Consider the following 27,272-nt stretch of genomic DNA (forward strand, 5'->3'; position numbering starts at 1 on the left):
TGGGGCTGGAGATGGGGCTGGAGATGGGATGGAGCTGGGACTCGGTGTGTGTGTAGATGTCTTCATGGAGGGATGATCTGAAGAACCAGAGGTTGCTAGCACTTAGCCCCAGCTCAGCCTATAGCAAGGTAAGTTCTGTAGTAGTTTGACAGGGCTAGCAGTTAGCCCCAGCTCAGCCTATAACAAGGTAAGTTCTGTAGTAGGTTGACAGGGCTAGCACTTAGCCCCAGCTCAGCCTATAACAAGGTAAGTTCTGTAGTAGGTTGACAGGGCTAGCACTTAGCCCCAGCTCAGCCTATAACAAGGTAAGTTCTGTAGTAGGTTGACAGGGCTAGCACTTAGCCCCAGCTCAGCCTATAACAAGGTAAGTTCTGTAGTAGGTTGACAGGGCTAGCACTTATCCCCAGCTCAGCCTATAGCAAGGTACGGTCTGTAGTAGGTTGACAGGGCTAGCACTTAGCCCCAGCTCAACCTATAACAAGGTAAGTTCTGTAGTAGGTTGACAGGGCTAGCACTTAGCCCCAGCTCAGCCTATAACAAGGTAAGTTCTGTAGTAGGTTGACAGGGCTAGCACTTATCCCCAGCTCAGCCTATAGCAAGGTACGGTCTGTAGTAGGTTGACAGGGCTAGCACTTAGCCCCAGCTCAGCCTATAACAAGGTACGTTCTGTAGTAGGTTGACGAGTCGTCCAAGGCAGCATCCTGTAGCACCCAGTGTGCCTGTGTGTCTGATGTAGATGGGGTGGTCAGTAACAGCAGGGCAGACAATCTGTCCTGGGTTGTTACCACCTTCCCCTAAGGGACTGCCAGAAACCCACACCAATTGGGTCCCAGCGGTGTGGGGTACATCTCCAACACTGTCGTCATCAGCAGGGCCTGTGAAGCATCGCTGCCAATCAGCAACTCCACGCCAGCCCCAATATGACCCTGCTGTACAAAGTCAGACTGCCCCTGTTTCACATAGTCCACAATTTGAGTATTTTTTCATTATTTTTTATATCTGTCCATTTCTTAAATGTTTTGTGAACATGTTCAGTAATGTCACGTCCTGACCATAGAGAGTCCTTATTTTCTATGGTGGAGTAAGTCGGGGCGTGACTGGGGGGGTAGTCTAGTTTATTATTTCTATGTGGGTGTTCTAGTTTTCATGTTTCTATGTTGGTGATTTGTATGATTTCCAATTAGAGGCAGCTGGTAATCGTTGTCTCTAATTGGGGATCATATTTAAGTAGTGTTTGTTCCCACCTTTGTTTGTGGGATATTGTATTTTGAGTAAGTGTATGTAGCACCGCTGTAGTCATGGTTCGTTTATTGTTTTTGCTAAGTTTCACTATTAATAAATAATGTGGCACTCAACATTTGCTGCGCCTTGGTCCGTTTCTACGAACGTGACAAGTAATCATTTTATCAGGGCAGTTTCTCTGGGAGAGAACATTGTTCTCCACATCCTTTCATATGAAAAGCCACTGGCACAGGAGAGGGCTGTCCATAACCACCGCCACAAGAATCAGCTTTCCAAACGTTCCTCTTCTGGGGTGAAGTTCCCATTTTTTGCCTATATAAATAACTCAAACACATATTCCTGTAGATAAGGTGTAGAGATATGCTTTCTATAAGCTGTATCTGTGATACGGTAATAATTGTATGTGCTCTCCTCTCATCTGTGCCTGGTCACCTGGGCTACCTAATACACATGTGATCCATGACCCCAACATATAGTGCCCTCAATTGTACAAAACAAGTTAAAGTAACCCTTGACAGACAACGTATACGCAACACATAAACAGGCCATAACAGCTCCTACACACTGGCTGAGCGAGAGGCTAGAGCTGGGTGGTGTGTGTGTGTGTGAGCAACAGGCCATAGGCAGGGTAGAGTGTTCTGTGGGATGCCTTCAGGAAACACTGGCTAGAGGATCACATGGCTCACGCCAAAGGGTTCTGACACCTGTTAGCCCTTGGGCCCTATGGATTATCAGTCTGATGGGTGTGTAAGCATGAAGAGTCTCTGGAGCAGGTGTGTGTGCTGCAGGAAGGAACAGGAACATTACCAGACATCCCCGGTTCTGTTCACACCCCTGCCCTGCCCTGGTTTATAGCCCTTGGCCAAGGCTATACCCCTGGACTGGATGGTTGTTCTGATGGGGTTTGCGTGAGGAATCTCTGGGGGGGGGGGGGGGGCCCATAGCCATAGACTGTATAAATAGGGCCTCACCATGGCTCAGTGCCTCAGAGCCCAGCAGGATCCTCTCATCCATCAGTCCATCCCCTTTACACTGTCCTTTTTTCTGGACTCCATCCATCCATCCATTCCCTTTAAACAATCATTTTGCCCCTTTTCTCTTGATCTCTTTTGCTCTCTTTCCCTATGTCCTGTCTAACTCTCTCATGCTTGGAGAGGAACCTACTTGTTCCCTATGTCCTGTCTAACTCTCTCATGCTTGGAGAGGAACCTACTTGTTCCCTATGTCCTGTCTAACTCTCTCATGCTCGCTCAGTAACCTACTTGTTCCCTATGTCCTGTCTAACTCTCTCATGCTCGGTCAGTAACCTACTTGTTCCCTATGTCCTGTCTAACTCTCTCATGCTCGGTCAGTAACCTACTTTTTCCCTATGTCCTGTCTAACTCTCTCATGCTCGCTCAGTAACCTACTTGTTCCCTATGTCCTGTCTAACTCTCTCATGCTCGGTCAGTAACCTACTTGTTCCCTATGTCCTGTCTAACTCTCTCATGCTCGCTCAGTAACCTACTTGTTCCCTATGTCCTGTCTAACTCTCTCATGCTCGGTCAGTAACCTACTTTTTCCCTATGTCCTGTCTAACTCTCTCATGCTCGGTCAGTAACCTACTTGTTCCCTATGTCCTGTCTAACTCTCTCATGCTCGGTCAGTAACCTACTTTTTCCCTATGTCCTGTCTAACTCTCTCATGCTCGGTCAGTAACCTACTTGTTCCCTATGTCCTGTCTAACTCTCTCATGCTCGGTCAGTAACCTACTTGTTCCCTATGTCCTGTCTAACTCTCTCATGCTCGCTCAGTAACCTACTTGTTCCCTATGTCCTGTCTAACTCTCTCATGCTCGCTCAGTAACCTACTTGTTCCCTATGTCCTGTCTAACTCTCTCATGCTCGCTCAGTAACCTACTTGTTCCCTATGTCCTGTCTAACTCTCTCATGCTCGCTCAGTAACCTACTTGTTCCCTATGTCCTGTCTAACTCTCTCATGCTCGCTCAGTAACCTACTTGTTCCCTATGTCCTGTCTAACTCTCTCATGCTCGCTCAGTAACCTACTTGTTCCCTATGTCCTGTCTAACTCTCTCATGTTCATATTCGCTCAGGAACATACTTTTTCCCTATCACATTGAAGTGTTATGGGGTAAGTGTTCCTTTCCCAGAAGCTGGGAGGCAAAAGCATCTATTTTAGATCCCTAGTTAGTGAATACCCTTCGCCTCAATTTCCCTCCTGTCTTTCCCTTAATTCCAACTCTCTCCGAACCTTTCTGACAATCGTCCTGTTCCGAGCCAGAGCACCGAAGCTGAATGAGCTGAACACAGACCTGCAACCACAGCAACGTGATGGAGGGGACTGACGGACTGGTAATGAAGTCATGTCCTCTCTGGCACACACACGCACACCCACCCACATACCACACACACACAAAGTGAGACAGACACTCAGCAGATAGACAGACAGACAGACAGCCCGACGGTTAGAAAAACAGTAAGTGAGTTTGGAGTGAGATAAGATGAAGTGGTCACAGGCTGAGGCACGCTGCTAATCATCTGGGAAACTCACAGGGCTGTGGGAAATAGCTTCCACTTGGAGAATGTGGGTGTTCTTGGGTTGGGACCTGCAGAATGTCACCAAGAGGCCAGGGCCTAGACAGGACAGCACTGTGTGAATGCGTGAGCTAACTAACAGTTATGTAGCTTGGAAAGAAATACATGCACTTCCTCCTCTGGTGAAAGATAAAGCCAAACATGTTATGTAGTCAGAGAGGGGAGCATATGTGTTCATTCAACAGCTGCTTGTAGGCATACCATGTGAATACAGATAACATGACCCGTGTTTGTATGGAGTTTACAGATTGAACAGTCAAATGTCAGGGCACTGGTCATGAAATACATGTTATATTATTACTAAGCTTCCCTGAACAAGTAAAACAAATATCTCAGCTATTACCCCCATCTTTCTGACTCAGATCAACCATTAATTCATTATGCCAGCACAATGATTTCAAATGTCAACATCTGCCATCATCATGCATGCCCTAAAAAAAAGCTATACGTCTCCAGTGAAAGAGCGCATTGTGGTTCAACCAACCACTGCCTACTCGCCGGGTGGAAAAAAGAAAAGTGGAAAGTGGGCGTGTGGAAAGACGGAGTGCTCTGTTCTCCCGCCCTGTCTGTGACTGACGGTGAGCCGGACCAAAGAGGTGCAAGAGGCGGGGTTTATGCAAATGCTGCGTGGTGATGTGAAAGAGATGCTCTCAGCTTCAGCGAACAGAGCAGCACTTACGCTTGAATGAGATAGAAAGAGAACGTGGACACAGAACTCTGGTCTTTCGTCGATAAAACCATCGCAACATGGCTTCAAAGTGTCCCAAGTGTGACAAGACAGTGTATTTTGGTAAGTAACTTGATTTCCTGACTCTTATCTCACGTTGTTTCTGGTACACATGGTTAGCTGAGATTTACTAGCGAAATAACACCCGTGGGAAATTATGCAAAGAGTCAGTGCAACCTGCTAACGTTACAGCTAGGTGAGCCCGTTTCAGCTAGCTAAAGCGGTGTTTTATACAAAGAATAATGTAAAAAATATCCATACCCAAAATCACAAAATGTGTGGGCAGAAATTGGCGCAATTTGTCATGGTTTACAAAAGCTAGCTACAAAGTGTCTGTTCATTATCAAGGAGGACCAACATGTATAAACAGTAGTAAGTCTGCATTATAGCTGTTTTTAATAGCTAATTTATCAAATAAGTTAAATTACTTTGGATTTGTAAATGTACTCAATTAGATTTATTTTTCTAAACCCTTATGGTCCTATAGTATTAGTCCTGTCACGCTCCGGACATTCCTAAAATAAGAGTAACCCATTTTTAGAACAACCGTTTTAATGGACTAATACGTTGCAGTGTAATTACGTTAGTCGCAATAGAGGATAAGACTAGTGCCTGAAAAACATCCATTCAATCTCACAAAAACTTCCTTATCAATATTTGGGACATTTGCCATGTATGTATTCAAATGATTTAAAATACTATGACATAGCCTAGTAAACGTGTTGTGCTTGGGATATACACATGTATGGCAGGTGGCTTTGGAGGTTGCTGCACAGTCAGTCCTTGCTTGCTTGGTCAGTGCCAAGTATGTGATAATGCCAAATGTTCAATATGAAGGGAGGCAGTGTACGGCCTTATGTTCTAGTCAAACTGGGTCAGTTCCAAACCTGCTGTTCCATCTCAACCATATGCGCAGATCACAAACAAAGATAACAAACATCAGCTTGGGCAGTGTAGAGACTTGATTTATTAACACACACGGGGACACACACACACACACACACACATCATATATAAGTTGATGTCATGATAAAAATCAGTCACCTGATTGCTAGGTGTACTGTGTGTGTGTCCGTGTGTGTTGTTTTGCTAGCAGCATGGAACAAACAATTATTCCTGGCTAGTTCTCATCCTGTCTCGAACTAACTACATCTCACACACACACATCACCACCACCTAACAGTGCATGAAGCTTCCATGGGGTCCAAATCAATTTAGGGAGTGGAAGTGTCTGTTATATTGTAACAGCAAAATAGGCTGTGCACATCACAGCTGCTGCTCATCCTATGGGCCAATGCCAGAGTCCCTCAAGTTGGCAATTGGAAGCATACAGCAGGCAAATACAATTTCAGATGAGCACCAAATACCATTATATGACATACTGTATAACACTGCCTCTTTTACAAGGTTAGCTGTTCTTTGGTGAGTCATGTCATTGCCCCTAATGTATTTATTTTTATGTAATACACAGGGAGGTGACACAGACACATGCGCACAGAGGGAGGGAAACAAGTCATGTTTTACTGAGACTGCGGGTGGTGGCGTGATGTTTTCATTACACAGTTGGGTGTAGTGCTGCCTGGGGCACCTTGTTTATCTGTAGTGCTGCCTGGGGCACCATGTTTATCTGTAGTGCTGCCTGGGGCACCTTGTTTATCTGTAGTGCTGCCTGGGGCACCTTGTTTATCTGTAGTGCTGCCTGGGGCACCATGTTTATCTGTAGTGCTGCCTGGGGCACCGTGTTTATCTGTAGTGCTGCCTGGGGCACCGTGTTTATCTGTAGTGCTGCCTGGGGCACCGTGTTTATCTGTAGTGCTGCCTGGGGCACTGTGTTTATCTGTAGTGCTGCCTGGGGCACCGTGTTTATCTGTAGTGCTGCCTGGGGCACCGTGTTTATCTGTAGTGCTGCCTGGGGCACCGCGTTTATCTGTAGTGCTGCCTGGGGCACCGCGTTTATCTGTAGTGCTGCCTGGGGCACCGCGTTTATCTGTAGTGCTGCCTGGGGCACCGCGTTTATCTGTAGTGCTGCCTGGGGCACCGCGTTTATCTGTAGTGCTGCCTGGGGCACCGCGTTTATCTGTAGTGCTGCCTGGGGCACCGCGTTTATCTGTAGTGCTGCCTGGGGCACCGCGTTTATCTGTAGTGCTGCCTGGGGCACCGCGTTTATCTGTAGTGCTGCCTGGGGCACCGCGTTTATCTGTAGTGCTGCCTGGGGCACCGCGTTTATCTGTAGTGCTGCCTGGGGCACCGCGTTTGTCTGTAGTGCTGCCTGGGGCACCGCGTTTGTCTGTAGTGCTGCCTGGGGCACCGCGTTTGTCTGTAGTGCTGCCTGGGGCACCGCGTTTGTCTGTAGTGCTGCCTGGGGCACCGCGTTTGTCTGTAGTGCTGCCTGGGGCACCGCGTTTGTCTGTAGTGCTGCCTGGGGCACCGCGTTTGTCTGTAGTGCTGCCTGGGGCACCATGTTTATCTGTAGTGCTGCCTGGGGCACCGCGTTTATCTGTAGTGCTGCCTGGGGCACCGCGTTTGTCTGTAGTGCTGCCTGGGGCACCGCGTTTGTCTGTAGTGCTGCCTGGGGCACCGCGTTTGTCTGTAGTGCTGCCTGGGGCACCGCGTTTATCTGTAGTGCTGCCTGGGGCACCGCGTTTATCTGTAGTGCTGCCTGGGGCACCGCGTTTGTCTGTAGTGCTGCCTGGGGCACCGCGTTTATCTGTAGTGCTGCCTGGGGCACCGCGTTTATCTGTAGTGCTGCCTGGGGCACCGCGTTTATCTGTAGTGCTGCCTGGGGTTGATGCTGGGGATACTGTAGCTGTATGGGGTTGATGCTGTATGGGGTTGATACTGTAGCTATAACTGACAACAGTCAGTGACTAGTCTAGATCGATATCAATCAATCAAATGTATTTTATAAAGCTCTTTTTACATCAGCAGTTGTCACAAAGTGTTATCCAGAAAGCCAGCCTAGAACCCCAAACAGCAAGCAATGCAGAGGCAGAAGCACAGTGGCTAGGAAAAACTCCATTGAAAACAGGAAGCTAGGAAGAAACCTAAGAGAGGAACCAGGCTCTGAGGTTTGGCCAGTCCTCTTCTGGCTATATTGGGTTTCAGGACGTTCAAACGTTCATAGATGTCCAGCAAGGCCAGATAATACACTTGATAGCTATAGAGCAAGAGTCTCAAACTTTTTTTCTAGCATGAGAGCTACTTTAAAAAATGAAACAATAATGCGAGCTACATTTTTATTTATTTTTTACAACTCTTCCACATGTCCTTAGTGTACAAGAGAAAGTATAACCCAATGTTTTCTGTCAATATACCTGGTAAAATATTGGTTAATAAATAATTCTAAGGTGGGGCCTATAAAATCTGTGATGTTTTTTCTGTTGTATTTTTCCTGGTTTTTAGATTTTTATTTGTAACCACGTCACCTCCACATCCAGCTTCTTCACCTGTGTGATTGTCTGTGGAGGGAGGGGGGAGCTGAGGAGTATTTATTTCTGTAATAAAGCTGTTTTGCAGGGAAAAACTAATTCTGATTGGCTGGGCCTGGCTCCCCAGTGGTTGGACTTGGCTCCCAAGTGGGTGGGTCTATGCCCTCCTAGGCCCACCCATGGCTGCGTCCCTGCCCAGTCATGTGAAATCCATAGATTAGGGCCTAATTTATTTAAATTGTTTAATTTCTTTCTATGAACTGTAACTCAGTAAAATCTTTGAAATTGTTGCATGTTGCATTCATATATTTCTACAGTACAACTATAGTAACAGTTTTACTGGGAATATCCTAGTTGATTATAGGGCTAGCCCTGAGAGAACAGTCAGTGAAGAGACCTGTGTGGGTTGGTCTGCATTATAAGTGATTATTGGAGAGTGAGTGGGTAACTAAGTATAATAACAGTTTTGGTGCAGGAAGTGATGAGGTCTGGTCTGGGCGAGGTCTGGTACTGTTCTTGGCTATGCTGCCCTCTGCTTAGTTGGAACTTGGAGCATCAGGGTGATGTCACTCAGGAGTTCTAGAATGCTACTCTGGAATGAAGGAGCTGGGCTTGCTGCCTTACTACAATATCACCTACACAACTCTCTTTAACCTCCTGACCTAACTCCCTTCAGCTGGGAGAAAGTGTTGCTAGTGGATGTGCTACATGGATTCAAGCAGCATGGTGGTTGACATGTGCCTTATCGCTCAAGCCCGCTATGCACCTCGCGCCCTACTATGGAGAATGGCTATGCCAAAGCAAAAGATAATGCATCTTAAAATAATTTTTGAAATTGCTTGAGCTATGTCTGCCAGTATGGTTTGCCTTTGCCATCTGTAGAGAAGGAACCTCCCTGTCTGCGCCCAACCTAGTCCTCCAGCAGCTGGCAATGCCCAATATTGGAAAAGTGGGTGTTTTACCCCTACCTCTTTATGGAGTCTGTCATTTGAAACCCTTTATGGTGCCACTGTCTGGAATGGAAACTTTGTCTTCTAAAGGTAATGTTTTATTATTTTCCATTTCTTCTTTATTGGGCTGTTTTTAGCAGATGGTGATATTTAGTCTCCTCTAATTTAAGGCAAATGTTGACTGTATTGGAGGCGTTTCAAGCCATTGCAATCATCTTATTTATTGTTTTATTTTCTGTGTTAAATCTCTATTTAGCCTGTCTTTACTTATTCATAGCTTTCTATTCCATGTAGAGAATCTGGGCCAGATTAAATCATCAATAATATCAATTAGGGGGATGTTTAACCTATATTCAAGATTATCATGGATTTAGGCAAATTTCACAAAATCCAAAAATAAAACCTTAGCCTAAGTGTTGGCAGAGAAAGAATGCAGAATGTCCCCTTCAGTTGTTGACATGAACTCTAACTCCCAGAGTGCATGGCTGCACATTTGTTAGATGAAAGTTCTAGTGTTCCAAGTTTCAACTGCTGCAGCTTCACAGATGTGAAACTGTATTGGAAATGAAATGCACATGGACTATTGATTGACATAGGACCAGGACAGATACCCAGAGGGGTGTGTGTGGGGTGGCATGGCTCAGTAAACCAAAGTTGAACCCGAAAAAGCCAAAGGGGACCAATATAATGGGAGCATCTCCTGTGCACAACATGGTAACTAGGTAAGTGAACAAACTAGGAAGAGAATGATGTTGTGCTGCTATGATACTCTTCCATGTTGAATCTTCTCTCTCTTTCTTTATCCCTCCTTTTATCCTACTTTCTCTTTCTAGCCCCAGGCCTTGAATTCCTCTTCTGAATTTAAGTGAGTGAGGGGGGGGCATGACTTTGTCTTTATTTAAAGCAAGGCACACAAGGCTCTGTCTGTCTGTCTTTGTCTGTATAGTAGCTATACTCGTGTTTTTTCTGGGTTCTAGAATACATTAGTCCTCCTCTTAGACAGGCTCTGTCAGGGCAGAAGAGAAGAACACCCTATTTTCCATATAGTACACTAAACACTCCTTTATCCTACGTGTACACTCACACACAGCAGTGTTTTCATCAGCTGGTAATAAGGCTAGACGATATGGCCAAAACATTATATACAAATATTTTTGGTGATTATAAAAAATAAATGAATAATAAAAGTTCTAAATATTATTTTTGAGTAGTTCATGACCCTAGGGTGGCAACACATAAATCATAAGTTATTTCAATGGGGCTTTCTCCATTCTGATTGTTTTATACGGTTCAATCCAACCCATCCCTCCAAACAAATTATTCTGTAATTTCAACCATTTCTGCATTTCTTGCACTTTTATTATCATTTTCTCACTGTGCCATACAGGTCTGCATGATATGGGCAAAAAATCTAAGCTTAGTTAATTGGTGAACTGTTTGAGCTAGCTACTTTTGCTCTCTGACTCTTGTACATTTAGCAAGCTAGCTAGCCAACTAACTAGTGATTAGCATTAGCGGCTAACACTATTTATTTTCGCAACAACTTGCTAAGAAAAGACAAACTAGCAGACAGTAGTTTGCAGACCGTAAGCCACACAAACTAAAAGTGTAATTATAGAACGCTCGTGGAAAGCATTATGTCACCAACATCTTGTTGCGTCTATCTGACCATGCAAGAAAGTGCTTGTGACTCCGTGGTCGGAACTGCTCCTCTTGAGTGACAGGGGGCAGGGCTTTGTGTAGTTAGTGGCATACAGCAGGATGAGCGGGATAAAGATGACTCGAGTAGTAAACTGAGTAAACTATAAAAACTGACATAGTAGGTTATAGTTGTGAGTACAGACGCTGGAGACGAGAAGCAAGTACAGGGAGGGAACATTTAATGAAACACGGACAGGAACAGAATACGAACAGCGTCTGGACAGGGGAAAACAAAATGACTATAATGCTGACACAGGGATCTAACCAAGGAACAGACAGATATAGAGGGGCAATCAACAAACGTGAAGGAGTCCAGGTGAGTCCAATGAGCGCTGATGCACGTAATGATGGTGACAGGTGTGCGTAATGAAGGGCCTGCCTGGCGCCCTCGAGCGCCAGAGAGAAGGAGCGGGATCAGGTGTGACAATAGTAGGAAAGGAAATACCCAAACCGGTCCGTGCATCAATACTGTTATATTGTCAAATACGGTATACTGCCAAGCCCTAGCTGGTAATAGCTGGCTTTTGACCCCTACCCGCCTATTCGTTGATGGAAACGCCAGTCGATGTAAATACATTTGACCGGTCATGCTTATAGTTCCATAGGTTAATTTGCATAACTTAGTGGAATTAAATTGGCTCGTGTGCATTTTGCGTTTCATTTTCACCTGCACAGCATGATACAGAGTTTGAGTGGAAAATCTGTCACAGCGCGAGAGCTGCTGCTACAGCTTCTCAAACAGCTCGTTCGTTGCTGCTGGAGTGAAACGTGCTTTTATAAGACCAATCATTGCATAACAAATCGAAATGCAATCACATGTTACATTTTTATTTTTTATTTTTTTAATACACGTTTTCATGGCCACGATTTAAAAAAATAAAAAGCTACCAATCCTATTCCTCAAATGGTAATTTGCATAATAAACACGCTTCCCATTCGCCAAGTGCCTATAGGCAACGGTAGGCTTCAGCGCATCACACACCACTTTGCAATGAGCTGGAGGCAGTATGCATTTTGAAAACTTATACTTGATTGAAACCTGAAGGTTTTAGTTCATATTATGAGGCACGACTTACCTTCCTTCAAAGTAAGATGTGACCATAGAACTGTAGAGGCAATTATTTTCTAAAGACTTCCATATACCATTGAAACCATGTAGCCTATTTCTCTCATGTTCTATTGGTTTTCAACTTTCTTTCATTGTCCGTTAGCCCAAGGCACAGTCATAGTCATATTAGTAACCCATGATAGTTGTTGCATCTTTAGATCTCACCCCGTTCTAAATTTCGAATGGATATTTGTCGCCGTCACGTTAAACCGTTTGCATGTGCTGTGCGTTTTTGACAAGTGTTTTCCCGCTAATTTCATTATGGAATGAACATACCCGCATAGTAGAAAACAAATAGAATAGAAGCCTGAACACTGATCCTGTGTGAACTCTGCTCTGAGAGATGAACTGCCCTCATTGCTCTGACCTGCAGGTGGTTGATGCGAAATGGTTTCTTACATAAGAGATATGATCTTTAAATAGATTTGACCTTAAGGTCTAATTTGGTTTTCATCTAGCTGCAGAAAATCATTAATAATTTACTCCACCCAAAGGGTTACTGTGAAATGGCCTTTTTTTATTAGACATTTTGTAAAGGATGTCTTCCTGAGCCTTCAATATTCAGCTGAACAGGGTGAACTAAAGCCCCTCTATTTAATGCACTGACTGCTCGCTCTGTGACTCTGTAAAGATGATGTGAATTTCAAATAGCATTTGGTTTCACCACTAAACGACAACCAGACCACAGGTGTAAAGTACCGCACATAGAGTATAATAGGTTTCGTCTACAACGTCTCATCTTTCGCGTGGTCTATGGATGTGTCCCAAATGGCACCCGTTGTTCCCTAAATAGTGCACTACTTTTCACCAGAGCCCTGGTCACAAGTAGTGCACTTTAAGAATAGGGTGCCATTAGCAGTCACACAGTCCTGATTCCATTGTAACATGCCAGCCCAGTAGTTGTCTGGAAAAGAGCCATGTTGGCCCATATGTAGACTCTCCAGTTCAGAACACAAAGTCCTGGCTGGTTAGTGGTTGCACATGAGTTAGGACTGAGGGTGAGAGGGGGGAGAAAGAGCAAAGGTGAACGAGGCAAGGCAGAGTGTCTATAAAAAATGTGTGCAGCACTACTGCTTGAGGCTCCTCTCTCTGTTCTTGACCAGTACAAACAAACAGACAGGAAGACAGTTATTTCACTGCTTCAATGCGCTCCAGGATGCAGCCTGGAGAGAACTTTTACATCAGCAAGCCCAAGTCACGAGGTCACGAAATTCATGGAGGGACGCTGGGACAGAATGAGAGCGGTAGAGAGAGAGGGGGACGGAAGGGGAGAGAGAGAGAGAGAACCTGCCTTGATTGAAGCGACAGGCAACCTCCAAAGCTAGGGGAAGTTCGGTTGTGTCCCTATGGACCCTGGTCAAAAGTAGTGCACTACATAGGGATATAGGTTGCCATTTGGAACATAGACTAAGATTATTTTGCACTTGTGTTGCATCAGCCAGCCTGAGGGAAGAGGTGCTTGTCCTGACCTGAACACACACCCTACAGAGGGACACGTCTAATGCTGAATCACAAATCAACCCCCTACTCTTCAGCCACTTCTGTATATCTGAGAGGATTAGATGGGTGTATATACGACCTGTCCACCCAGCCCATCAGAAGGCATAAAGCTTTAAGCTACACTATTACCATAATGCCTATGGTCTTTGGGCTAATTAGAAGTTCAGATTTTATAGGGCCTCCCGAGTGGCGCAGCGGTCTAAGGCACTGCATCGCAGTGCTAGCTGCATCGCTACAGATCTTGGTTCGATCACAGGCTGTGTCGCAGCCGGCCGCGACTGGGAGACCGATGAAGCCACGTACAATTGTCCCAGCATCGTCCAGGTTAGGGGAGGGTTTGTCCGGCCGGGTTGTCCTTGTCCTGTCACCCTGTAGTGACTCCGGTGGCAAGGCCAGTTGTACGGTGTTTCCTCCGACACATTGGTGCAGCTGGCTTCCGGGTTTAGCGAGCAGTGTGTCAAGAAGCAGTGCAGCTTGGCGGGGTCGTGTTTCGGAGGACGCACGGCTCTCGACCTTCGCCTCTCCTGAGTCCGTACGGGAGTTACAGTCTTGTCCCATCGCTGCAGCTACAAATTGGATATTAGAAAATAAAAATATTCAGATTGTAGTGAGCTGGATGCTGGAAATCAGTTGAAATGTAATGTACACAGTTTGAGAGTGAGTTTGATCCTAGTGTTCAATTGGCTGTAACTGGTACCGCATTAAATCAATCCACATTCAAAGCCAAGGTCAGGTAAAGAATGTCAGTAGATTTAGGCTACAATGCCAACCTTTGCCATGGGACTGTGTAAATGTTGAATAGACATTGTCTTAAACACAGCAAAGGTCATTTGGCCTCGAAGGTGTGTATTTATTTTTACTACCAGTCAGGCATTGTATTTAAAAGGTCAGAATGGAGAAAGGATGCAGAGGGGAACACAGGCTGAATGTTCCTTCCTGTCTTCTGCTGGAGAGGATACTCTGCTTGCCCCCTGCACCTGGTCACCAACCCTATAGGCCCCCCAGCCCTCAGGAGTCAGGTGCATGGTGGGTACTGGGACATGTCGTTATCAGAGGAGGGCTGGAATAGTACAAAGGAGAGCACTACACTACAAACGTCTGCATGGACTCAGCTGGAGAGGATGGAGGAGAGAAGGGAGGAGAGAGGGATGGAGGGAAGGGGGGGTTGGCACATGAAGGGAGAGGGGGGTTACAGTATGGGGGGGCTGAAGAACAGACAGGTCCACATTAATGAGGTCTGATGTAGAAGTCCAACCATCTGTAATATAGAAATATTTAGCCTACAGTACACTTGTACACATGTAAATAGCATCATTCAACAAAAACACACAATTTAAATTCTGTATTCAGCATTGGGGTCAATTCCATTTCAATTGTTTTGAGGAAATGTTTTAATGAAATTGGAATTTCAGTTTACTTCACGAATTGCGGGGACTACAGATCTAAATTAGCTACCAGCTAGATCTGGTGCAGTGCCCCACCTCTCATACTCTGAGACTGGTGTTAGCTACCAGCTAGATCTGGTGCAGTGCCCCACCTCTCATTCTCTGAGACTAGTGTTAGCTACCAGCTAGATCTGGTGCAGTGCCCCACCTCTCATTCTCTGAGACTGGTGTTAGATACCAGCTAGATCTGGTGCAGTGCCCCACTTCTCATTCTCTGAGACTGGTGTTTTGTTGCCAAATAAACTTAATAAATAAAATAGACTGAAGTTAAATGGATAGAGTCCCTTGTTGTAACCTATTAATTCAATATTTGTGACAAGAAGAATGTTCTTCATCCAGGGTGTGTAGTGTTTAAAATAGACCTTCTCCAGATGCTGGTGGGAAAGAATGTAGCCTAGCCTAAGAGATGGAGGGATGGGTGAACTCCATAATGAAAGAATGTAGCCTAGTGTTACAAGAATTATGTTCTCCTGTTCATTAACCAATAGAGCAGACTGAGTAATTCAATCAGGATTTGTATGATACTGATAGAAATGAAACAGACAGAGGCCCAGTCTACAATAGTTAAATGTTTATTCACGGAACGTTCTAACGTGCACAGTACAAAGACCTTCAATTTATAGTGACACACATACTTCCACACAAACCATCAAATCCGCCCGCCAATAGAGATTAGGGGAGTCCGTGAGAATAGCGTATTCCTGCCCTCCCCTAAGATAGGGAGAGACCTGAGACTGGGAAGTTCTCAGTGTCCCAGCCAAGGTCGCCCCGAATCTGGCTCAGACAGACATTCTGTTATCAAGATACTAGACACATTGTCCCAAACGTTGATTCTGACTAAGAACTATACTCCAGGATATATTATTATTCTACTGACTAAAACCACACACAGTATTATAATAATCAAATGATTCTAATCACTTACATGCATTATAATAATCTAATGATTCAAATCAATTTCATACAATAACATGGTTTCAGACTTATGGTTTCAGGAGTGTAATATTCTAATCATTTATTAAAACATATTTCTTTATCACCTAGCCTAAGCGATGGAGTGATGGGTGAACTCCATAATGAAAGAATGTAGCCTAGCCTAAGAGATGGAGTGATGAATGAACTCCGTAATGAAAGAATGTAGCCTAGCCTAAGAGATGGAGTGATGAATGAACTCCATAATGAAAGAATGTAGCCTAGCCTAAGAGATGGAGTGATGAATGAACTCCATAATGAAAGAATGTAGCCTAGCCTAAGAGATGGAGTGATGAATGAACTCCATAATGAAAGGGGGAAGTGGAAACGGGATCACTGGTCAGTTGCACAACCCCAACAACCCCTCTGAATCAGAGAGGTGCGGGAGGCTGCCTTAACCGACGTCCATGTCATCGGCACCCGGGGAGCAGTCGTTGGGGGTTAACCGCCTTGCTCATTTCACAGAGATCACTTCATGTGACGGAGGGCTATAGTTAGTAGAATACTGTTCTCACATCTAGCCAACTGTGGAAATGCTGGAGCTGTTGGCGATCTATGTGGCTATTATAGAACTACATGCATGACACCTAGATTCACACACAAACACACACACACGTATCAGATATGAGAGGGCAGAGGTCATACCGTGTCGTCCTGCTGATTGGATTTTAGTTAAATTGTAATTTGATAAGAAGGTATCACTATCCCATTGCCATTCCTCCCTGTTCCTGCTGCAGTAGTGTTGCATGTCGTTCAGCTGTGTCAATGTTGTTCAAGGCGGAGTAGTCTAGTCATTATTTGCCTGCGATGACTTGTTAAACTTTGTTTTACAGACGCAGAGATCCAAGGTCAGCTCAGCTCATCCACTTGGCCTGGGTTGTGTGTCTGTGTGTGTTTGCACATGACTGTGTGTGTGCGTGACTGTGTGATGTGGGTGTGTGTGAATTATGGTGTTTGGGTGCTTCTGGCTCGTTAGGGTTGATAATTAAGCGGTTGTAATCAAGTTGTTTGGAACACTATCCCGTTAGAGCCAAGCACAATATGTTCAGTTATGCTGTCATCAAACCCACAGCTATCCTGTAGGACTTTCCACATCCTCAGCAGTGTTTACCTTGTTAACTAGCATATCCTGAGGATTTCCCTCTGAGCTCCGGTGTGTTTGTTTACACTAGTGTGTTCACTCATTACCATAACGAGGCAGGGGTGATGGTGGTGACCTTTCATTAGCGGGTCAACATGGAGCCTTGTAAAAATGTAGAACTTTTACGCTGTGTGTGTGTGTGTGTGTGTGTGTGTTGGGGATGGACAAGGTTATCCGGGTATCCTAACGGACATTAGTATTCGGTTTCTTGAGTGTGTTTATATTTTAAAAATATATATAAATCGTCCTAATTTGACAATGGAAAAAGCTTTGTTATAAATTAAATTAGATGATCCTTGTGACATTGTTAGCTTCAAGGATATACTATGATGCATTTGAAATAGTTAATTTAATAAAACAAACTTTTGAATGTAGTTTTTAGAACCATGCGTTGAGCTCCTGCTGCACATGTATGCATCCAGGCCCGGACATCGGGATGCTATTTGCCCTACTTTAACTAGCAATGACTGGGGACACCTAACAGTTTCCACAAGACTTGACACAGCTCAATGCAAAGACTCACCAGAAAAACCCTTTGTAACAGAATCAGTTCTATCATGGTGAAAATCACTGTTGCTTTTAGAGAAAGACTACAGAGAAAAGCACTGTTGCTTTTAGAGAAAGACTACAGAGAAAATCACTGTTGGTTTTAGAGAAAGACTACAGAGAAAATCACTGTTGGTTTTAGAGAAAGACTACAGAGAAAAGCAGCCTGTCCGCTGCCATGTGCATTTGCGTCATTCTGATTGGTCAAGAGATTGAAGAGATGTTTATTTTAATTTTGTATTATCCGGATATCTGAAAAAATGGTATGATATTATTCAAATAGTGAAATAATGTCCAAATACCCATTCCTAGTGTGTGTGTGGCATCGTATAGGGGAAATGGTTGTTTGGAGGACAGCCAGGGGATAGACTCCTGGGTATCCTTCTCTTCTACTAACACACAAACACACACTCATATCCCAGATGGCCCTCTCACAACCTCTCTCCTCTAACAGCAACCCTTTAAACTGAAGAGCTGTTTTAACTGGTCTCTAGCTAACCTATCCCTCACACAATGACAGAGGACTGGCTGGCTGACTGGTATAGCCTACCGTCCCGTCTCACTCATACACCTGTAAGCTGGCCTGTTTATCATCTAACTGACCTATCCCTCACACAATGATAGTGTTGGCTGGCATAGCCATGTGTCCCATCCTACTCATAGGCCTACATTGTCTGTAATCACTCCCATTTGATAAGAAATCATTGATCTAGGCTAATCTGTGATTTGGTTAGATTACACTGGAGCTGTGTTCTACCCTCACTGTGCTGTTCTGTTTGTGGGAGGTCCAACAACTCTAGCCGTCATCCTCCACCGCTCTTAGGTCATTATTTTGTGCAGTTGACAGTGAGAAGTGATGACAATGACACTGATTGGAGAGAGAGAGAGAACATAAACTGCCCAATGGGGAGTCGCTGACTAACAGAGGGGGGTCTGAAACAATCCTTCTAAAATGATCCTCTGTCTCCATGCGGGAAGGGAGGGGAGGAGAGAGAAAGGGGATGAGGGAGGTGTAGGAAGTGGGGTCTGGCCTAACTCCCGACTGATTGTGCCCTGCCATTGTAAGAGAAGGTGTTTCCTGTAGGGAGCTTAGCTGGTCATGCAGACCTCTGGACCATTGTCTGGAGGGGATGGAGGGAGGAAGGAGGCGGGGAGGATGGAGGGAGGGAGAGCGAGGAGGAGGGGATGAGGGAGGGAGGGCAGGAGCGAGAGAGGGAGGGTTGTACAATTGGAAAGGGTATAATTAGGACATCTCTTGTCTGGTGAAGTGTCTGGACTGATCTGGAAGAGAGACTGGTGGTAAGAGGGGATGGAAACGGGGTTGGGGTCAGGGAGAAGGGGGATGTGGGGAGAGGGATATAAAGGGATTTGGGTTAGCTGCTGTTGAGACCCTACTGTCCAGCCATACCCTTCCTGATGACCTCACAGCAGCATCATATTTGGTGCACTTCAAGCACTCTCAGGATCATAATACCCACTTCTCTAATTGCCTAATAGACTACCAAATAGGAATCAGTGGAACACAGAAAATCATTATACTAACTACAGTGTAAAGCACTGAGGAGCTCCATTCTCCCTCTAGTGTCATCTACCGTAGAGGAGAGACAGTTACAATGGGTTATACAGAGGTATATACAGACCTTAAGAAGACAGTTATAATGGGTTATACAGAGGTATATACAGACCTTAAGAAGACTACAGTTACAATGGGTTATACAGAGGTATATAAAGACCTTAAGAAGACTACAGTTACAATGGGTTATACAGAGGTATATAAAGACCGTAAGAAGACTACAGTTACAATGGGTTATACAGAGGTATATAAAGACCGTAAGAAGACTACAGTTACAATGGGTTATACAGAGGTATATAAAGACCTTAAGAAGACAGAGAAAAGGAAGTGAAGTTGTTGATTTCAATGAGAGGAAATGCTGCTTTATTCAAATGTTTTCTCTAATAATCTTCTTCCCCCGCCCTTTCTTTCTCTCTCGTTCTCTCTCTCTCGTTCTCTCTCTCTCGTTCTCTCTCTCTCGTTCTCTTTCTCTCGTTCTCTTTCTTTCTCTCTCTAGCTGAAAAGGTGTCGTCACTGGGGAAGGACTGGCATAAGTTCTGTCTGAAGTGTGGTCGCTGTAACAAAACCCTGAACGCAGGAGGACATGCTGAGGTGAGTGATGAACAATGACATCAACTTCTGTGGGTCTGTAGGCTCACACACACACAATCAGTCTCTATACAGATGTAGGATCTTCATTTGAGCCAGTTTGTTACAGAAGGAAAATAATCCTGCAGCAACAGGAAATGTGAATTATTATGTGGATTATAATTCATGGACATTTTAGTAGGGGTTGATACATATTTCATAATGGAAAATCAAGTCTGAAATTTCAAAGTGGAAATGACAAACTTTAAGATGCAACATCTGTAGATCTAGCTGGTATAGCTTAGTGGTAAAACCCCATGTTTTTATTTAACTAGGCAAGTCAGTTAAGAACAAATTCTTATTTACAATGACGGCGTACACCGGATGACGCTGGGCCAATCATGTGCCGCCCTATGGAGCTCCCAATCATGGCCGGTTGTGATACAGCCTAGATTCGAGACAGCGTGTCTGTAGTGACGCCTCTAGCACTGAGATGCAGTGCATCTCTCTCACGCTCACTCTCACACACCTACCCTCACACACTCACGCTCACACACTCACCCTCACACATCCAGATGGATCAGCAGCTCTCAGAATATCACTGAACCATTACCATAACTGTATATAGGCCAACAGTTTAGCCTACAGTTTAGCCTACAGCTGTACACTGTAGATTTGCGGCCCATGTCCTTGCTGAAGGTTAGCTGTTTGTCCAGTCACTTTAGGACCTAGCCAGCCAGACCATAGAAATAACAGTATAACATATTGTAAACCGGTTCTATTTTACTCCGTTAGACAGCCAATCTAGTTTCTATCTCCATGTCTGTGTGTTATAGTGAATATACTGTATATCCCCTCCAGTCCTCTCATATCTCCTCCACACATGCTGTTACTGTACCTCACTGTGAAACTGCACTGCTTCCTGGCTCAGAACAGAACAGGAATAGTGGACATCTCCTCCTGTGTGAAACAGCACTGTCCCTGGGCCTGGATCAGAACAGAACAGGAATAGTGGACATCTCCTCCTGTGTGAAACAGCACTGTCCCTGGGCCTGGATCAGAACAGAACAGGAATAGTGGACATCTCCTCCTGTGTGAAACAGCACTGTCCCTGGGCCTGGATCAGAACAGAACAGGAATAGTGGACATTTCCTCCTGTGTGAAACAGCACTGGGCCTGGATCAGAACAGAACAGGAAGAAATGGGAATTCTGCATCTTTTTTACGACACAAACTCAATTTCCCTGGGTTGTTTCCTCTCTAAATGATTACATCATACATGTTAAATGTCCTCTCTCCGTCCTCGCCACAATTTCCCTGGGTTGTTTCCTCTCTAAATGATTATATCATACATGTTAAATGTCCTCTCTCCGTCCTCGCCACAATTTCCCTGGGTTGTTTCCTTTCTAAATGATTACATCATACATGTTAAATGTCCTCTCTCCGTCCTCGCCACAATTTCCCTCCAGACCCCAGTAGTAAATTAGCCTGGTCCCAGATCGGTTTGTGCTGTATAACCAACTGCAATACAGCACAAACACATCTGGGACCAGGCTATAACCAACTCCTGTACAGCACAAACACATCTGGGACCAGGCTATAACCAACTCCTGTACAGCACAAACACATCTGGGACCAGGCTATAACCAACTCCAATACAGCACAAACACATCTGTGACCAGGCTATAACAAACTCCTGTACAGCACAAACACGACGACAAGGACTGTAGCCAGTGATATATGCTGTGAAGAGATACCACTTCCAGGCCCAGTAAATCACATATCTCCTGTGAGGAGATCCCTCTTACATCCTCTCGCCTCATCCTCAACTGTATTGGAGGAGAGTATCCAAGGTCCCTCCCTCACCTCGAACCTCCTCCAATCCATTTTGCGAAAGCGGCGAGGTGAGAAATGGAGGAGTGGAGGAAAGATGAATTAGGACTGGACTGGATGTCTGCTCTCTGGTCTAGACCCTGATGATCCTCCTACTGGCTGGCTGACTGGCTGGCTGGCTGGCTGACTGGCTGGCCTAGGCCACTCTGTTGTTACATCACCACGGTCTCCTCTTCTGGACGATGGTCTGGTATCTGTCCCAGGCCCTGATCCCTCTGCTGCCTGGCTGCCTGTCCAGTCTGTTACATGTTTGATTTGACCACTGACAACTATTACATGACCACCAATCTGTAATCCTCCAACCAAAACCATTCTCCTGAACAGGACCCGGATGTGAGGATTTTGGTTTGATCCACACTTTCCATTCTACCATGTCTGTGTGTTGTATCTACACCATATGTCCAAACGTTGTTGTAACCAGGAGACCAGTACTGTTGATTTATCAGACTCTCTTTCTCAGGAGGCTGTGGTGCTTTTTATCTCTGTCTCAGCCCCTCTCTCCCCCACACACACACACACACAAAATCCAATAACCATTTTTTCCCCAAAAATGCATAAGTCTGGCTAGAAAAGAGAATTTGCCAAGTAATGGTTGTTGGTCTTGTGTTTTAGACTTGTTATTTCTTCCCTGTCTGTCATTCTCCTCTTCTTTATTCCCTTTACACAGCACGATGGGAAGCCCTTCTGCCACAAACCATGCTATGCTGCCCTCTTCGGACCAAAAGGTGCAGTACACTTGTATGTCTGTCCAGAGCCCAGTGGTTAAAACTATCTGAAGATCTTCAAACTGGCTTCCTGATAACCTCCAGTTTGATTGTACTGTTTTAGAAACACACTGTTGTGTAGTAATCAGATGGGCTGAACCACAGCCATATGTTATGATTGTTAAATGTTTGGAAATATGTTATATGAAATAATATGTATCATATACATGTGGCTCTGGGCTGAACCTGACCTATGACCTCTATAGGTGTAAACATCGGTGGAGCAGGGTCCTATGTGTATGAAGCCCCCCTCAACAATAGCCCGACCCCTACTGACGTGGACGCCCCCCCCAAACCTGAGGAGAAGGCGGCGTTGGCACCCAGGGCTCCTGTCAAAGGTATATGCTACGTGTGCACGTTCTTTCACGCATGTTTACATGTGTCCACGTGTGTAAGTGATGACGTGGGAAAAGATGTGAAATAGTGGAAGTAGCTGCCTTTATTAGAAAGGATTAGCAGACTCTGAGTTGCCCTACTATACAGGCCCTGCTATACAGGCCCTGCTATACAGGCCCTGCTATACAGGCCCTGCTATACAGGCCCTGCTATACAGGCCCTGCTATACAGACCCTGCTATACAGCCCCTGCTATACAGCCCCTGCTATACAGCCCCTGCTATACAGCCCCTGCTATACAGCCCCTGCTATACAGCCCCTGCTATACAGCCCCTGCTATACAGGCCCTGCTATACAGGCCCTGCTATACAGGCCCTGCTATACAGGCCCTGCTATACAGGCCCTGCTATACAGGCCCTGCTATACAGGCCCTGCTATACAGCCCCTGCTATACAGCCCCTGCTATACAGCCCCTGCTATACAGCCCCTGCTATACAGCCCCTGCTATACAGACCCTGCTATACAGGCCCTGCTATACAGGCCCTGCTATACAGGCCCTGCTATACAGACCCTGCTATACAGACCCTGCTATACAGACCCTGCTATACAGACCCTGCTATACAGACCCTGCTATACAGACCCTGCTATACAGGCCCTGCTATACAGGCCCTGCTATACAGGCCCTGCTATACAGGCCCTGCTATACAGGCCCTGCTATACAGGCCCTGCTATACAGACCTTGCTATACAGACCTTGCTATACAGACCCTGCTATACAGGCTGGCTCATAACAGGCTAACACCTTTATCCTAAAGGAGTAGCAGACCCTTGTTGTCTTCCTGTGATTAGAGCCCTACTATACAGGTCAGGCTCACTCCAGTGGAAAGGCTAACACCAGGCTAACACCAGTGGAAAGGCTAACACCAGGCTGACAACAGGCTCACTCCAGTGGAAAGGCTAACACCAGGCTCATTCCAGGGGGAAGGCTAACATCAGGCTAACAACAGGTTAACACCAGGGGAAAGGCTAACATCAGGCTAACAACAGGTGAAAGGCTAACATCAGGTTAACACCAGGGGAAAGGCTAACATCAGGCTAACAACAGGTTAACACCAGGGGAAAGGCTAACATCAGGCTAACAACAGGTTAACACCAGGGGAAAGGCTAACATCAGGCTAACAACAGGTTAACACCAGGGGAAAGGCTAACATCAGGCTAACAACAGGTTAACACCAGTGGAAAGGCTAACATCAGGCTCACTCCAGGGGAAAGGCTAACAACAGGTTAACACCAGGGGAAAGGCTAACATCAGGCTAACAACAGGTTCACTCCAGCGGAAAGGCTAACATCAGGCTAACAGGTTAACACCAGTGGAAAGGCTAACATCAGGCTAACAACAGGTTAACACCAGTGGAAAGGCTAACATCAGGCTAACAACAGGTTAACACCAGTGGAAAGGCTAACATCAGGCTCACTCCAGGGGAAAGGCTAACAACAGGTTCACTCCAGCGGAAAGGCTAACATCAGGCTAACAACAGGTTCACTCCAGCGGAAAGGCTAACATCAGGCTAACAACAGGTTAACGCCAGGCTCACTCCAGGGAGGGTCACAGGGTAGTTTATTTAGCTGTTAACACTGGGTTTTTGCACCGTTGCAGGCCATAGGCCATACTACTGTGTTTGTGTATGTGTGTACAGCTTCCAGCATCACTACCTTCTCTGGTGAGGCCAACCTGTGTCCCAGGTGTAACAAGAAGGTCTACTTTGGTACGTAGCCATTATATTACATAATATTAAGTACCTATCACACACTACCAGGGTGAGAATTATCTGTTGTGCAGTTGCCATGGTATCGTGTGCTCCTGTGTGTCATTCCTTTGAATTACGTTTGAAACATATCCGAGGCACCTGCTGAAGCAACCCTGAGATGAATGCATCTCATTTCTAAGGTGTTTGTGTGTGTGTGTGACAGCTGAGAAGGTGACTTCCCTGGGGAAGGACTGGCATCGGCCCTGTCTCCGCTGTGAGAGGTGCAGCAAGACCCTGGCCGCCGGCAGCCATGCAGAGGTAGGAGAGATAGAGGGATGGATAGGGTGGGAGGTGATGGAGAAAGAAGGGATGGGGTGAAAGGGGTGTTTAAACAGGAAGGGGCCAGCTATTCAAAGACAATCACAGTGTTCAAAGGAGTTAGCCTGAACAAGGCCCTGACTGCACAGAATCACTGATCTACAAATAAGCTTACATCCTAAATAACTAATCATTATTAATATCAGGGAATCTACACAACACCTTGTTAAGGCTGGTCTTCTTGAATGCACCTAAATAGGATTTTTATTTATTTTACTAGGCAAGTCGGTTAAGAACAAATTCTTATTTTCAATGACGGCCTAGGAACAGTGGGTTAACTGCTTTGTTCAGGGGCAGAAAGACAGATGTTTACCTTGTCAGCTCGGGGATTCAATCTTGCAACTTTTCGGTTACTAGCCCAACGCTCTAACCACTAGGCTACCTGTCGCTTGATAAATGTGTTCTAATATGGATATCCTCAATGAATACATGGTATGGTTACATTTTCATGTGTATGTTTTATATTTTTTGACAGCATGATGGCCAGCCATACTGCCACAAGCCATGCTATGCTTGTCTCTTTGGACCCAAAGGTAGGTGTTTCGCTTGTCTTCTTTATTCAACCACCAGGTGGTGCTGTTGTCTGACCTGTATTAGCTCTGCTGTAACAGTAGTCTATGCAGTGTAGAATTGCTTTTTAAAGAACCCACTCATATTGCTCTTCCGACACAAAAGTGATGCAACTTACTCAGACTGTTTCAAAACCACCAACTGAAAATAAATGATTTGTTATACTGCAATACATTTTCCGCATGTGATCCTGCCTAGACGTCTGAAAATGTATGCACTCACTACTGTAAGTCGCTCTGGATAAGATCGCCTGCTAAATGACTCAAATGTAAAATGTGTTCTTGTCTCTCCAGGGGTGAACACTGGTGGTGTAGGCAGCTACATCTATGAAAAGGATGTCAGCACAGAGGCCCAGCCCTGAGCTGCTGCTGTTTGCCCCGTCCAGTCCCCAGCCTCCGAGACCAACCTGACTTCTCCAATACTACTACCACAATCCAACAGTGTTATTATCACTAGGCTCGCCTCTATAAGCAGCCCAGAGACCTGAGACCCTGCCACTAGCCTCTATTTCCTCCCCTTCAACCCCTGAAACCTGTAACACCTGGCTATGCCCACCTCAGCCTCCTAGCACAGCGACCTTCTAAATTACATTTTATTTACACTTAATTAAAAATATATATATATTTATTGAAAACAATTTAACCCTGAGTGGGTACGTAGTAAAAACAAAAGCACCACATTAGTGTATGTGTATGCCATTCTCTCCCCCCACTAAAGCATAAGGGCCAAGAAGCCCATTCTTCACTTTAATGAGTTCATGATCAGTTTATGTATATTTATGAGCTTGGATATATACGTGTTACAACCCCACATAAAATTTAACTTTAAGAACTGCCATAAAACATATTTTATTTTCATTTTATTTCTCTTTAAGTACCCTTAACGGGACAGTTCAGCATAGATCCGTTGAGGGGGAGTTTAGAGACCAGGTGAAACGTTTTTATAATAATCCCTTTCTGTAAACATAACACATTTTAGGCTTTCCTCCGAGTAGTGATACATGGTGTTTTTAAAGGAAGGTGCTGCATTGTCACGGTAACATGCTGACAGGCCAGGGGTTGGGATCTATCTCACCTGGGAGAGAGGGAGTAGTCTGGCTGCAGGTGCAGATGGTGCTGATCAGGACAGGAGCACTACTTTAACCATTAATCTTAACAGCAGGAATGTAAAGACCCAGATTTATACTGTTTTGGCCGTCCAACTACATTCCTGATCAAATGGATGATATTAAAAAGTCTGTCTGTGGGGTTTAGGTTTCAGAAAGAGTCTGGATGATGTTAAGATATGTTATTTTAGGGTGGTGGGTTTTTGAGGGTAGCCTGGTTCCAGATTCCTGTTTTTCCAATGGATACAATAGGAGTTTGCTATACAGAACAACCACATCTGGACCCAGGCTATTCTGAGGGTCCTGTTACTGGTTTGGCAGGGTAAATTGTGTATGTACAGTACTGTATAGAGTTCAGGCATGGAATTCTTTTTAAATTGGTTTGATTGACACAGGATGTATTTATTGATTGGTTAAGAATATACCAGTAAAATTGCATAAGGAAATTGCATTGTACTACAGCTACCCTTATGGGACAAATGAAGGAAGGAAGGAAAGATGAGGCAACATAAGCTGTTCAGTGTCAACATAAACTTGTAGAATATAGACCATCTAAAAGCTGTACAATTCTATATGGTCAAAATGTTAGTGTAGTGAGGAACCCTGACGTATTCCCCACATTACTATGAGCTGAAGTATTATAGTTGGAAGTAGCCTATAGAACCTTTTGTGTGTCTGAAATAGCACCTTGTTCCCTACATAGTGGCCTGGTCAAAAGGATTCAACTACAGGGTATAGGGTCTGATTTTGGACACACACAGAGTAACTGGCAGACACTGCAGACAAAGCATTCTGTTAGAATGTGCCTTAGTATTATATATAATATGACTTATTGATTATGATGATCAGTCATCTGTTTTGTGTAGTAAGGCTTTAAAACACTCGCTGTTTGTAAAGACAATTGAAAATGGCTGCACTTCTTCAGTCCTGTTGCTTCCGTCTTTTGAACCCATGAATTAAACTTTTTATCTATACGTTTGATCTGA

General features: G+C 45.0%; 1 protein-coding gene across 2 annotated transcripts; it reads left to right on the plus strand.

Moving 5' to 3' along the window:
• The first annotated feature begins 4,508 nt into the window (after positions 1–4,508).
• Positions 4,509–27,272, plus strand: LOC120023177 (cysteine-rich protein 2-like). 2 transcript variants are annotated; one of them, XM_038967198.1, is made up of 8 exons: positions 4,509–4,627; positions 19,425–19,519; positions 22,055–22,112; positions 22,358–22,489; positions 24,183–24,251; positions 24,457–24,551; positions 25,087–25,144; positions 25,475–27,272. In XM_038967198.1, the coding sequence occupies exons 1-8, from the start codon at positions 4,585–4,587 to the stop codon at positions 25,540–25,542; spliced, it is 618 nt and encodes a 205-aa protein (XP_038823126.1). In that variant the 5' UTR covers positions 4,509–4,584; the 3' UTR covers positions 25,543–27,272. The 2 variants fall into 2 exon arrangements, with proteins under 2 accessions (XP_038823126.1, XP_038823127.1); XM_038967199.1 differs by having other exon boundaries at positions 22,067–22,112.

Source organism: Salvelinus namaycush, chromosome 28 (genome assembly GCF_016432855.1).
Source record: "Salvelinus namaycush isolate Seneca chromosome 28, SaNama_1.0, whole genome shotgun sequence".
Lineage (NCBI taxonomy): Eukaryota > Metazoa > Chordata > Actinopteri > Salmoniformes > Salmonidae > Salvelinus > Salvelinus namaycush.